The 15,193-nt window shown below is 43.9% G+C and overlaps 1 protein-coding gene across 1 annotated transcript in view; it reads right to left on the bottom strand.

Moving 5' to 3' along the window:
- Positions 1-14,062, bottom strand: part of IRAK3 (interleukin 1 receptor associated kinase 3) — a 56,543-nt gene extending 42,481 nt beyond the window's left edge. The window contains exon 1 of the mRNA XM_040233392.1: positions 13,762-14,062. Coding sequence (XP_040089326.1) covers positions 13,762-13,912 — 151 coding nt within the window. The 5' untranslated portion in view covers positions 13,913-14,062. The remainder of the gene's footprint in view (positions 1-13,761) is intronic.
- Positions 14,063-15,193: the final 1,131 nt, after the last annotated feature.

Below are 15,193 nucleotides of genomic sequence, written 5' to 3'. Positions count from 1 at the left end.
GCCAGGGTGCAATTCTCCAGGCTCCCTGCCCTGCCGCCGCAACGGTAGACGCACATGTCAAGAAAGGAGTGCCCTGAGACGCTGCACTGCCACAATGGACGCTGGCTGTCCTGGACTCTCAGCGCTCTTCCCACAAGCAAACAGGAAGCTTCTCTTAGGCTGCTGCTGCTGCTGCTGCTGCTTCAGTCGTGTCCGACTCTGTGCGACCCCATGGACGGCAGCCCACCAGGCTCCACCATCCCTGGGATTCTCCAGGCAAGAACACTGGAGTGGGTTGCCATTTCCTTCTCCAATGCATGAAAGTGAAAAAGTCAAAGTGAAGTCGCTAATGTCGTGTCCGACTCTTAGTGACCCCATGGACTGCAGCCCACCAGGCTCCTCCGTTCATGGGATTTTCCAGGCAAGAGTACTGGAGTGGGGGGCCATTGCCTTCTCTCTCTCTTAGGTTAACCACTGAGATTTAGCTGCTGTGCTTTTTTTTTTTTTTTTAACTGCAGTATAATTTAGACTAACCCAACTAATAACATACAAAGTTCTTATCTTGAATGTTTTATTTCGGTCACATCTTATACCCGAAATGAGTGAAAGGAAGTGAGAACAATCAAACAAAGGAAGATAAAATTGAAACATTCAATCTGAATGCATGCATGCTTCGGCTTAAGTGGTGGGGTGGGAGAGGAAGAGTTACTACAAAATATCTAACATCATTCATTTAGTTAGAACATCTTGCCCTTCTTCCATATTTTAGGTTCTGGCAAGAACATCCTCCTTTCACATCTCTTTGAACAGATGATGTCTCATGAAGAAGCAGGGACTATCCAAATGCCAATAAAAGTTTGAGACAAAATATCGCTAAAAAAAATAGAAAGGTACCTTCAAAGCAAAATATTTGGCAAGACATGCCAACTCTATTTTAATGTGTTTTTAGATGATGTCATTTGTCTATCTGATTGAGACACAATTTTATGAACATTTGTGGTTCAGTCACTAAGTCGTGTCCAACTCTTTGTGACCCCATGGACTGCAGCACACCAGGCTTCCCTGTGCTTCATTGTCTCCTGGAGTTTGCTCAAACTCATGTCCATTGAGTCAGTGATGCCAACCAGCCATCTCATCCTCTGTAGCCCCCTCTCCTCTTGCCCTCAATCCTTCCAGCATCAGGGTCTTTTCCAATGAGTCAGTTCATCACGTGGCCAAAGTACTGGAGCTTCAGCTTCAACATCAGTCTTTCCAGTGAATATTCAGGTTGATTTCCTATAGGACTGACTAGTTTGATCTCCTCACTGTCCAAGGGACTCTCAACAGTCTTCTCCAGTATCACAGTTAGAAAGTATTGATTCTTTGGTGCTCAGCCTTCTTTATGGTCCAACTCTCACATCTCACAACTCACTCATCACATGAACACTTCAACTCTTTCTAAAAGTTCCTAGAAGTAATACCACAAATCAGTGTCATCCAAACATCTGGTGAGCATCTACTGACTGTCAGCAGTGCAGTAACTGCACATAGCAAGTGTGAATGGAGCGTGAAGACAGGTCCCTAACTAAAGATGGGGCATCGTGGGCTCCCTTGAGGAGCGGTTTCCAGAGCCTGAGTCAAGATTAAAACTTTGAGTATTTCTAAAGAGACGCCAATTCTTAAGGAATAACTGGATAGAGTATACTACCCTGGAGAGAAAAAAAAAAAATCACTCAAGTTCCAATTTGAAAACAAGACCAAAGAATGACCTCTGAGCCCCATGGGCTATACTCTCTTTTAATGAGAAAAGTCACCAGTTCAGACATCATTGTAGCCCAGTGAATATATGCAGGAACACGTGGGTTGAGTGACGGATCTGCCACCAACCTACAGTTCAGCTCCAGACAAGTCACAGCCTCATTGAGCAATCTCAAATTTCTCATCAGTTAATGTCCTTTGACAAACAGTCCCTCCCAAAAACAGATACCACATTTGGTTGTTCCTCACTGGCCTGCTGATTTTTTAAAAATTATTTTTATGTATTCATTTGGCTACACGTAATCTTAACTGTAGCAGGATCATCAGTCTTCGCTGCATGTGGGATGCAAACTCTTAGTTGTGGCACAGGGGATCTAGTTCCCTGGCCAGGGATCGAACCCCAGTCCTCTGCTTTGGGAGCACGGAAATTTAGCCTCTGGACCACCAGGAAGTCCCTGGCCTGCCTTATATAAGCACGGACTTTAAAATACTTTCAGTCTTTAAAACACTTCCCACTATGGAAAACAGTGTGGAGATTCCTTAAAAAATTGCAAATAGAGCTGCCTTATGACCCAGCAATCCCACTGCTGGGCATATACACCAAGGAAACCAGAATTGAAAGAGACACAGGTACCCCAGTGTTCATCGCAGCACTGTTTATAATAGCCAGGACATGGAAACAACCTAGATGTCCATCAGCAGATGAATGGATAAGAAAGCTGTGGTACATATACACAATGGAGTATTACTCAGCCATTAAAAAGAATACATTTGAATCAGTTCTAATGAGATGGATGAAACTGGAGCCGATTATACAGAGTGAAGTAAGCCAGAAAGAAAAACACCAATACAGTATACTGACACATATATACGGAATTTAGAAAGATGGTAATGATGACCCTTTATGCAAGACAGCAAAAGAGACACAAATGTATAGAACGGACTTTTGGACTCTGAGGGAGAGGGAGAGGGTGGGATGATTTGGGAGAATGGCTTTGAAACATGTGTACTATCATGTAAGAAACGAAGTGCCAGTCTATGTTCGATACAGGATACAGGATGCTTGGGGCTGGTGCATGGGGATGATCCAGAGAGATGATAAGGGGGGGAAATGGGAGGGGGATTCAGGATTGGGAGCTTGAATACACCCGTGGTGGATTCATGTCAATGTATGGCAAAACCAATACAGTATTGTAAAGTAAAATAAAGTAAAAATAAAATTAAAAAAAAAAAAAAACCACTTCCCAGTTTCCAAATTAACATTCCAAAAAGGGAATGCTAAATATCAAATTTCAGCAAAAGAAAAGTTTAGCTTTCCACTTTGTCTATTAGTAAATCAACTGGCTAACATTCATAGGAATCAGGCATAATGCACCAAGTGTGGTTTAGTCTGTCATTGTCTGACTCTTATGACCCCCATGGACTGTAGCCCACCAGGCTCCTCTGTCCATGGGATTCTCCAGGCAAGAATACTGGAGTAGGTTGCCATTTTCCTTTCCAGGGGATCTTCCTGACCCAGGGATCGAGCCCAGGTGTGCTGCATTGCAGGCAGTCTCCTTACTGACTGAGCCAGAGGGAAGCCTCTAAGGTACCATAAAAATTAGCAGGACTTTATTTTTTCCTTAATAAAACAGTTCTCTTTCCACTTCAACTGTGTGAGATAAGACCTACACACAACTTCTCAGAGGTGAAGAAAGAAGATGCCCATGCTGGTTGCCACAGCCTGGGAAGGAAAAAGCAGGAGGTCATGGGACATCAGCTCACTTTGCAACAGTTGGGGGATTAAGGCCTCTCAGATGGAGAACTGCTCCAGAAATGAAGAAAAGGACATGAGGGGCCAAGAGGAGCCCAGTATACTTGCAGGAGAGGGTTCACGTTAAAGACAGGGTGAGTAAGCTCAATGAAATCCATGTTACCTTCGTGGGAATGTGCTTAGCACCTAGTCCACGTCCAGGGCATATTTGCTGAATGACAGACAGAGGCCCTGAGTGTTAGCGTAACTTAAAACTTTATCCTGAAAGTAAATGGGACAAATGTAAGATTCCTGAGGAGGTGATGAGGAGATGAAAGCTTTAGTTTTCAGAAGACCCATCTGGTGGCAATAGCAGCAGGAGTCTCATAGACAGTATTTGCACATAAAAAGGTATAAACTTTTTATAGCTCACAATTCCCACAGTAGGAAAGCAACAGTTTATAACTATTAAGGAAATCTGGAGTTAACTTTTCAAGTTCCAGGGCATGTCAGCTTTCCCACATAATTCTATTACCCATTTTTCTTTCTGTTAATTTCTGAATTTCCTTTTTAAAAGTGCAAGAGGCCATGATTCCCTCCAGTTGAGATTTAGCTGGAGGGTGAATGAACAGATGCCAAATGCGCTGAGGTTCTTACAGTTCCCTAACACTGACCTGGGGCAAAGGTTTCTGAGTTTGCATTAAGTCTAAGGAAAGCTAAAGGTGTTTTTCTAACAGTAAATAGTTGACAGTATTGAAACTGACCCAGCTCAGTGAATCCTGAAAGCATGGGTTGCTTCCAGGACTGGAAATGAAATGTATTCTCTTTCTGTAAGTGGTGATTCATGGCATAACCTTAATAGCTTTTCTCCAGTGATGACACATTGGGAATAGAAACACTACTAAAAGAATACTATTAGCATCCATAAAATGCATAATTCATTTAAATCAAATTCTGCAAGACAACATTAATTTGATGTGACAGGAATGCAAATTCTTTAATTAATTTATTTCTTTAAAACCTTTTTATTTCCTATAGGGGACTGACTCCCTGGTGGCGCAGGTGGCAAAGAATCTGCCTGCAATGCAGGCAACCTAAGTTCAATCTGTGGGTCGGGAAGATTACCTGGAGAAGGGAATGGCAACCCACTCCGGTATTCTTGGCTCAAGAATTCCATAGACAGAGGAGCCTGTCCATGGGGTCTCAAAGAGTTGGAGAACTGAACAACTACACTTTTTCACAGCCGATTAATGATGTTGTAATAGTTTCAGGTAAAAAAAGCGAAGGGACTCAGACATACATATACATGTACCCAAGAATACAAATTCTTGATTCCTGTTATGTTCTTCAATATGCAAAGTCTTCTCTAGTCCTTCCTTACTTGTTCCAGAACATAGAAATCTATTTATTTAAACAGTCCTAAACAAAGAGTGAGTTTCTCAATGACCACAGTGTTGTGAAAGTGAAAAGCATTCTAAATAAAAAGATATATTTGGAAAAATATGCTGTAGTTAAACACTGTTTTAAATCATTTTTTGCAAGGCTTTTTTTTTTTTTTCTGGTTGAAAGTCATCTTGGCATAATATAAGCCAAAAAGTACCTGAGAAGTCCAGAAAGAAGTTAATCTGAAGAGACTGATAGCTTAATTATTCAGTGCTCAGAGGTCGTCGGGGCTCTGTTTTGAAAGGGCAGAACTATCTAGGAGTGCTAACCGCTGGGGAATTCAGCTGCAGAAATCACTCTCCACATGCAAATATGTCTCTGAAGGGGTTTTTTAGAATAATGCAACATACCCTATTTGGAATCTTTATATTTGCATATAACCACATGCCAAAACCCCTAGGAAATTATCTACATTCTTGCAAAGTTTGTTTTGAGATAACAAAATGGGAAAAGATGTCTTTTTTCTTTTTTTCCCACTAGCACACAAACAAATTGGAGAAGGAAATGGCAACCCACTCCAGTATTCTTGCCTGGAGAATCCCATGGACGGAAGAGCCTGGTGGGCTACAGTCCACGGAGTCTCAGAGTCGGACACGACTGAGCGAATAGTCTAGTCTAGTCTAGTCTAGCACACAAACAAATTAGGCAAAAAAAAAAAAAAAAACTTTAAGATTGAAATGACATTTTTAATTCCTCCCAAAAGCAAAACAAAACTCAAAAGCATTAAGTGAGCTTGACTCCCCTTACTAGACCATAGCATTAACACCCACTAACTCATACATTTTACAAGAAACAATACTTGTCCATACTTAAGCTTATGTGCACTTTTTATTTCCTACCTGAGTAGGACTCATATTTCATAAATGGGAAGGCCTATGCATGAGGGATCCTTCCATCTGTCCTGATCTCTCAATCCCTGACCCAGGGAATGATCTAACATTAATGACTTCGGGGAGATAATTGAAGAACATTTCACCTTCAACAGCAGTGTTTCTATCTGGAGCTCAGAAGCTGCATCCTTCCACACTCAGGTAATGATCAGTACGATTTTCCTATACTTCCTTCTTGTTAAAATTTATAGATCTATATTGGTCTGTTGTCTATGTTAAACTGGAAAATCCTTACAAGCAGGGACCATGACATTGTATCTAGTATAATGCTTTGTTTAAGATTCTGCCCAACAAGGTTTTCGATGTTTAACAGACATTCTTTAATTCATTCAATCAACAGATATTTACTGAAATGTCTTCTCTATACCAGGTACAATATTAGATGCTCGAGAAGTAAGCAGGAAACAAAGCAAACAAAAAATCCCTGCCCTCATAAAGCTTATTTCTAGATGGACAATAAACAAAGAAATATATGTATGTATATGCATATATATAAAGTATACAAGGAATGATAAGTGATATAGAGAAAAAACAGCACTTTCACTTTTCACTTTCATGCATTGGAGAAGGAAATGGCAACCCACTCCAGTGTCCTTGCCTGGAGAGTCCCAGGGATGGGGGAGCCTGTTGGGCTGCCGTCTATGAGGTCGCACAGAGTCAGACATGACTGAAGTGACTTAGCAAAGGAGCATAAAGGAGCATGTATGAATTTTAAAAGCATAGTCAGGGTACATAATAGTTCATCAAAATCCATGAAGGATGTGAAGAAGGAAGACTCAAGGTTATCTATAGGAAAAAAGTTCCTTGAATGTCCATGGAGGCCAATTAATTTGGAGTTGAGCAATTAAGAAGAAGGAAATGAGAAAAGCAATGTAGGGCTTCGGTGTTTACTGTGAGATGGGACTTCCCAGGTGGCACTAGTGGTAAAGAACTTGCCTGCCAATGGAGGAGACATTCGAGATGTGGATTCAGTCTCTGGGTTGGGAAGATCCCCTGAAGGAGGGCATGGCAACCCACTCCAGTATTCTTGCCTGGAAAATCCCATGGACAGGGAAGCCTAGCAGGCTACAGTCCATAGGGTCGCACAGAGTTGGACACCACTAAAGCAACTTAGCATGCATGCATGCTAAGGGAAGCTTAGTATGAGATGGGAAGCTACTGGAAGGTTCTTAATAGGATAATGGTATAAGACACTTTGGGCTTCCTGCAGGAGCCATAGGATATACAGGTTTGATCCCTGGGTCAGGAAGATCCCCTGGAGGAGGGCATGGCAACCCACTCCAGTATTCTTGCCTGGAAAATTCCATGGACTGAGGAGCCTGGTGGGCTACAGTCCATAGGGTCATAAAAAGTCAGTCATGACTGAAGTGACTTAGCACACGCACACACGCACACACACACACACACACACACATATAAGGCAGTTCACATATTTAACAGGCTTACTGGCTGCCGTGTTGAAAAAAAACGCAAGGGGCTTCCCTGGTGGCACAGTAGACAAGAATCCACCTGCCAAGGCAGGGGACTTTGACCCTGCCGATGCAGGTTTGATCCCTGGTCTGGAAAGATGCCACATACCTTGGAGCAGCTAAGCCCACATGCCACAGCTATTAAAGCCTGTGTGCTACAGTCCATGAGCTGCAACTACTGAGCTTGCAAGCTGCAACGACTGAAGCCCAGGCACCTAGAAACCGTGCTCTGCAACAAAAGAAGCCACCCCAATGAGAAGCTGGCGCACCACAGCAAAGAGTAGCTCCCACTGGCCGCAACTCTAGAAACGTAGCACAGCCAAAAATAAGTAAATAACTAATTGATTTTTAAAAAGAAAGAAAGAAAGAAACTCAAGGTGAGGCAGGGTGACTGACTAGGAGCCCAATTAGGAAACTGCTGAATTATCCAGGTGAGATCTGATGGTGGTTTGGCCCAGGATGGCTGTGGTGGCAGAGATAATAAGAAGTGGTCAGATAATTAGATAGATCTTGAAGGCAGAGTCAATGGCATTTACTGAGAGACAGGAAGTGGTTTGTGAGAGAAAGCAAGATGTCACAGGAGACTAAACTTTTGGCCAGAACAAATGAAGGATGGGGTTGCCATGGAGATGGGGAAAAACTCTGAAGGAGTAGAACACTTCTGGACTGTTGTGGTGAAGACTGTCAAGTAGGCAAGTAGATGGATGGTGCTGATGTTCAAGACAGAGACCCGGGCAAGAGATCTGGGAGCTGTCAGCACATAGATGGTACTGACAAAGACAGTGGGTAGGATAAACAGCAGAGAAGAGGCCCATGGACTGACCCCAGGGGCATTCTAAGAGATCAGGACAGAGCATACGAGGTAAGAAGAGAAGGAAGAGAGTGCAGTGCTCTAGAAGCAAAGCTTTCAGGAGCAAGGAGTGATCAAATGTGTCAAGTAAGATGAAGACTGAGAACTGACCCTTGGATTTAGCCACAGTGACCTTGGACAAGGGGAACGTCAATGGAGCAGTGGGGTAGGGGGAGAAGACCTGATTGGAGCAGGTTTAAGGGAGGATGGAGAAACTGGAGTATAAAGCGCCCTTTTGAGGAATTTTACATAAAGGGGAACAGAGAAAGAGGTGGCAACTTAAAAGTCTGATCTAGACAGAACACTGTAAGATGTGAGAAATGATATAGTGGGCAAAGAACATGGGTTCTACTCCACCTTCAGGGAGGGGAAGCTTAACTCTCTATTTCTTAAGTTGGGCCACACAGTGACTTCCTTCCAAAGAGCATAACATGGAAAGGGGGTGGGGCAGGGTGATTTCAGTGTGGAAACCTGACAGACTCTACTCCAGCCATGGTTAACATCCACAGGGATTAGTCCTGTAAACAGTGTGCTCCCCTGATGTGATGTAATGACAAGGGCATTACATCTACCTCTTGTGGTCTGCCCTTCCCCAAAATCCACAATCTCAGTCTAGTCATGAGAACAATATCAGACAAATCTTAGTTGAGGGACATTCTTCAAAACAGTAGACCAGTCCTGATCAGTAGTGACCAGTACGCCTCAAAACTGTCAAGGTCATCAAAAACTAGAAAAGTCAGAAAAATTATCACTGCCAAAAGCCTCCAAAGGATACACGATAACCAAATAAATGTGATATACTGGGTGGGATTCTGGAAAACAGAAGAGACTTTAGGTAAAAACGAAGGCAATCAGAATAAAGTATGAATGCAATTTAAAATAGTGTATCAATAGTGGAACAAATGTACCATACTAATGTCAGATGCTAATAACAGGGGAAACTGGGTGCAGAGTATATGAGGACTCTTTGTGCTATCTTCTAAATTTTTCTGTAAACTCAAAATTGCTCTAAGCAATAAAGTCTATTTAAAATTAAATAAAAACAACATAAACTCTGGAATCTGACCATCTGGTTAGAATCCTAGTCTGCAACTCATTAGACTATGATTTGAGGTACATGCTAAGTCGTTTCAGTCATGTCTGACTCTTTGCGGATGGCATGGACTATTGCCCACCAGGCTCCTCTGTCCATGAGATTTTCCAGGCAAGAATACTGGAGTGGGTTGCCGTTTCCTTCTCCAGGGGATCTTCCGAACCCAGGGATTGAACTCGTGTCTCTTACATCTTTTGCATTGGCAGGAGGGTTCTTTACCACTAGCGCCACCTGGGAAATCCCTGATTTGAGGTAAATTACCTAAATTCTCTGAGTCCGTTTTCCTGTCTATAAAGTGGAAATAGGACGAGTACCTGGATGATACCTCTCAGATATGAGTATCTGAGAGCTTTTGTGATGAATAATGAAATAATCAGCGAAAGTGCTTAGCACAGAGTCTCTGGCAAATAGTAAGCACTCAATAGGGGCTTCACAGGTGGCTCAGGGGAAAAGAATTCCTGAGTCAGGAAATGCCTCTAGAGTAGACAATGGCAACCCACTCCTAGTATTCTTGCCTGGAAAAATCCCATTGACAGAGGAGCATGGCAGGCTATAGTCCACGGTGTCGCAAAGAGTCCAACATGACTGAGTAGTCGACTGAATATGCACGCACAAGCACTCAATAGATGGTGGCAACTATTAGTATCACATTGTTGCTTTAAATCTTTACTAAATATTCAAATGCACATTTAATGTGATTTTACAGTTAATTTGTTTTAAACAGATTAATAATAATTTCTATGGGAATTTTCTTTCCTTTGTTGAGAGGAAGAAAGTTGAATATAACCTATTACATAGTATCTGTAAGAAAGAAGGGTTTCTCTCATTGTACCATAAGTGTTGAGAAAGTGAAAGTGAAGTCGCTCCGTTGTGTCCGACTCTTTGCGACCCCATGGACTGTAGCCTATAAGGTTCCTCCGTCCAACGGATTTTCCAGGCAATAGTCCTGGAGTGGGTTGCCATTTCCTTCTCCAGGGGATCTTCCCAACCCTGGGATCGAACCCGGGTCTCCCGCATTGTAGACAGCCGCTTTACCCTCTGAGCCACCAGAGAATAAATTATCTTGTGATTACACTATTTTAATAACAATGAAGTAAAAGTGATTTAAAGATTAATGTGTAGGATGTGTTTAAAAATGGAAAGAATTGAGTGGAGTAGTAAAAGACTACAGTAAAATAACTGCTATATTAAGATACTATTAAAGAAGAGAATTTGGCCTAAGTAAATGACTCCCAAACCAGACTGTGCATCAGATTCACCCTGGGGCTTGGCAGAAACCAGAAAGAAGCTGGACCTATGCAGGGGTGGAACCTGGGCATCTGCAGCTTTGAAAGACTTTGCAAGTGATTCCCATTTGTCAACGTCCAGTCTACCTTATCAGTAAACACTGTTCATATCATATAGGCCGCCATAAGACCTGCCTTTGTTGGAACTGCCTTTGTAAATACAGCTTGATATTCACCATCATCAACAAACATGATCAGTTCCAGTGAGAACCAACACTTAGTTCAGTTAATCTTCCCTTTTGCTTTTCTCTTCTCTTGCCTATCACTATTACAGTTGTTTTCTATATGGAATTTTGGACCGTCTGCATCCTTAGGCTTTCAGCTGTCCTGAGCATAAAAGATACTGTCTCCTCGGGGCTTCCCTGGAGGCTCGGTGGTAGAGAATCTGCCTGCAGATGCAGGAGACACGGGTTCAATCCCATATCCAGGAGCATGGGAGCCACAACTAGTGAGCCACGCGCGGCACCTACTGAAGCCCATGATCTGTTGAGCCTGCGATCTGCAACAAGAGCAGCCAGCACACCACAACTAGAGAGCAGCCCCTACTCGCCGCAACTAGAGAAAAGCCTGTGCAGCCACGAAGACTCTGCACAGCCAAAAATAAATTAATAAATAAATTAAATTATATATATAATAGAAACCATCTCCTTGATTCAGTCCTCCGACATTCTCCCCTCTGCCCTCTAAAGTCAGGTTTCCCCTCCCTGCACCTCTCTCCTTCCTTCTTACTTTCACTGTGCCAGTGGGGAAACTTGGTCTATTGAACACAGGCAGTTGCCCTCAACAGCCAGGAACCAATCCAGCCTTCCTTTTCTGCTGAGCCAACAATTCATGAAGTAGCTGGTCCATGCCTGGTCTCATTTCAGAATATGGTCCAGGCAGTCAGGGGCACAGCCACCTGCACAATGAATTATAGCTATAACAGTTTATAGTCTCCCCCTAGGAGAGAACAAATTTACAAAGGAACAATGGTTAGGCTACCTATAAAACAGAACCCTGACCTACAACGTGCATCAGCTAGCCCAGGAAGCCAGTGTGCTATCTAGAGTAACCAGTCTGGGAGGTCAAACTACTGTCAGTAGCAACTAGTCCAGGAAACCAAACAATAGCCCTTACAGCAATTGGCCCCAAATGGCCAGGGCTTCATTAACAGCTGACAGCTTTCCTAATTTTTGCCCCTAATTCCACAGTCAACTGGAGAAAGCCAAATATGTACCCTTATCACACATAATGTCCCACTTCTCGTGGCCTGTGTGCAGCTTCCCCATGCCAACAGCCTCCATTCGGGGCATACCTGAAGCCTTCTCTTTTGGAGCTATAGTTTTTCCACTTCTCAGCTTGCCTTTGCCTCTTGGTCAAATGCAAGCGATGGGGGCTGACTCCCTTGCTTTGAATAAATAGCCTTTGCTTGTTCTCATTTGGGTGGTCTTCATTTATTTCCACTACTAGGAAAATAGGGCTATGTGTTTGAAATGGCTCACTGAATGGTTCTTTCATGGCAGAAGTGGCTGTACTTTAGGGAGGCTGTGAGATGCAGCTGGAAGAACACAGTAATATTTGTAACCCTGAGGAAGTCATAGAGGGAAGTTGTAGGTTATCAAACTCCAAGGTCTACATGTCTTTTTTCTTTTTAATTTCAAATAGACCTTATTGTTTAGAACAGTTTTAAATTTACAGAAAAATTCAGAAGAGAGTATAAAGAGTCCTCATACACTTTATCCTTTCTGTGTACTCTGCTTCAAATTCTTGCTCTGCACTTTCTGGCTTTGGACTTTTTACTTTGTTGGCTTGGAGTAGTTACTTAACCAACTTGCACCAGTTTCCTCAGTTGTTCAAACACTGATGATGATAGCACCTGCCTGACAGGGATATTGGAAGAGTTTATGAGACAACCCAGATAATGAATGAATATCTGAGTTTCATGAGGAGGGAGAGAAAGAGAGAGGGGAGTGGGAGAGACAAGATTCAGCAACATTGAGCTGAACTTCCTGAAAAGGAGCAGTGGCCTGGGGCTGAGTACTAACTGCCCCTTTTAGATGAGACATGTTCTTCCCTTGGGTTTCAAGTGGGTCTACACCAACCCACTTCCCTCATTTATGATACCTGCTCAGCTCTAACATTCTTTAACCATGGACTGAACTAAAGACATTTTTCTCTTCCGAATTTGGTAACTCCAGGAAACCAAGGGATGCAAAAACTGCCATGCCATCATCCATTTCAAAAAGATATGGTGTGGGAGGGATCTTAACTCTCAAATGCATACTGGAAATGTCTATGGTCTCCAGGAATCAGAGTTTTCTGATTTTTTACTGCAGGGCTATAATATAAAATTACAGAGCTTATAATACCTAGAAAATCTTTATACAACTAGAAACTCAATAATGCCACATTTCATAAAGTGTGACCATATTATTCATCAACAACAAATTAAAACTTTTTTACTCCTTTGTTTTCTGCTATTTGGGGTAAGAATAATAGATAGCTATTTCAAAGAATTAAGGCTATACTGTTTTGACATATTGGTGTTTATTTTCAACTAACATTAAATGTGACATCATGCAATATCAAATCGAACCATAAACGCAGGTATTTACAGATTTTTGTCTGAATTATTTCTGTTGATCATACTCAACGCATGGCCATAGGCCATGGCTTAACTTTCCAAAGTCTGAATAAAATGGAGTCTTGGAGGCAACTTACTAAATTCAAGAACCATTCTCTAACCTAAACCTTCATTCCACCAGATTGGGTAAATAAGCAAGGTATATTTAATTAAGAACGCTGGAATCCACATTAGTTACAAATAATTTTTTACTCTAGCATTTCATCTGAAATGTAATTAAGGGGAGTGCCTTGAAAACACTACTTGATAAATATTTTAAAGGTATAAACACATCTTCATACGAAAATTATACTCTCGTGGTCCCTTTACAATGACAGGAGACATTTCACAGGCGTGTCTTTTTAAAATATTCCGAACCAGGCAAGGCAGGAATCGTGGCGAAACGTTAGATGGTTTCACGCGGGTGGCTGGTTTCCCCCACGGGCTCCGCTCATCTCACCCCAAGTTTTTCTGACGAAGGGGGAGCTCTGGGGTGGGTCTCGGGAGTATCTGCGTCCCTCCCAGGGCGAATGAGGAAAGGGCATGTCCGTAACAGAGCCTGGGAGGCCTCGCGGTCCCCGAACACCCAGGGCCGGCCCGCTGTGCGGGCAGCACGTCTGACCGAGCGCGCGCGCCCCTGCCCCGCCGCCCCGCCGCCCGGCCGCGCCCGCCGCGCTCACCGAGGCCGCGCCAGCCGAGCGCGCCGTCGCAGCTGTCCAGGACCGCGCAGAACTCGCCCAGCAGCGCTGGCGGTATATCGAAGAGCAGAGTGTGCGACGAGAGCGCCCTGCGGGTCCCACCGCTCCCCGCCGCCCCCGCCGTCCAGGCCATGGCTGCGCTGCGGGGGACCAGGGACCGCGCCTGGGAGGGATGCGGAGCCCAGGGATCTCCGCGGCCGCGCGGAGCCGTTACACAACCGCGGAAATCCTGCTAGCACGACGACGGCCGAGGAGGCCGCCCGCCCGGAGCCCGGGCCGCGCCGAGGGCGGGCCCCCCGTGACGCACAGCGCGGCTCCCCGGAGAGGCCCCAGCGGCCGCCCGGTCTGGTGCGCCGCGGCTCACCAGGTCCCAGCTTCTCCCTTGCTGGTTGGCTTTCGGTTCCTCCGGCTTTGAGACGAGACTGAAGAGGCCAAGAAAAGAGGGACGGGTGAGAAAGACCAGAAGCGCAGAACTGATGGAGAGTCCGCCATCCCCTCGACCTGGCCTGGATGGATGGGATGATCTGTACTGACTTTTTTTTACAAAGTTATATCTTTTGATCCTCTTCTTTGAGGAAACACTTGGAAAAACCCACAAAAATTGAAAGTGGAAAATAATCACTCATAGCCCCACTCAGCTGAGGACAACCAACCTCTCTAAACGTTTGGCACATTTTCCTCCGACCTTTTACCCAAGTTAGATAAATGGGCATGTCTGAAATGATTATTGGAAAAGACGGACCTGGATACAGACAACAGAACAACAAAGGAGAGAACGAAGTGGGATAAAACTGTGGCCGTCTTCTTCATGAAGTTGTCCATTCTCCAAACTGTTTGGTTTTACTACAGTCTTTTGTCCATGGATTTTCCTGATGAAATATTGTTCGACCACTTTTTCCTTCCTCAAAATGCTTCGCAGAATTTTCCTCTACTTTCAACAAGGAGTTTAAGTAAAATCACATATTGTTCTGAAGTCTTCTACCATTTTTGCTATAATATCCCACCCCAGGCATGATATGAACGCTGTGCCTAGTCGCTCAGTCGTGTCCCACTCTTTGCGACCCGATGGACTTGATACGAATGCTACTGCCAAAAAAAAAAAAAAAAAGGCATGGAACATTGGAACACGGTGAGAAAAATCCCAGCCTGAAGGACTGAAGAGTGGACGATGGCCATTGAACAATTTGTTCTTGTTTAGTCGCTAAGCCGTATCCGATTCTCTGCGACCCCATGAACTGTAGCCCGCCAGTCTCCTCTGTCCATTGGATTTCCCAGGCAAGAATACTGCAGTGGGTGGCCATTTCCTTCTTCAGGGGATCTTCCCAACCCGCGTCTCCTGCACTGGCCAAGGATTTCTTTACCACTGAACCTCCACGGAGGGCATCAGAGGGCAGACACACTGAAACCATACTCA

The sequence above is a fragment of the Oryx dammah genome, unplaced genomic scaffold (genome assembly GCF_014754425.2).
Source record: "Oryx dammah isolate SB20612 unplaced genomic scaffold, SCBI_Odam_1.1 HiC_scaffold_29, whole genome shotgun sequence".
Classification (NCBI taxonomy): domain Eukaryota; kingdom Metazoa; phylum Chordata; class Mammalia; order Artiodactyla; family Bovidae; genus Oryx; species Oryx dammah.
The sequence above is the reverse complement of the archived record's forward strand: the minus strand, read 5'-3'. Positions and strand labels throughout refer to the sequence as shown.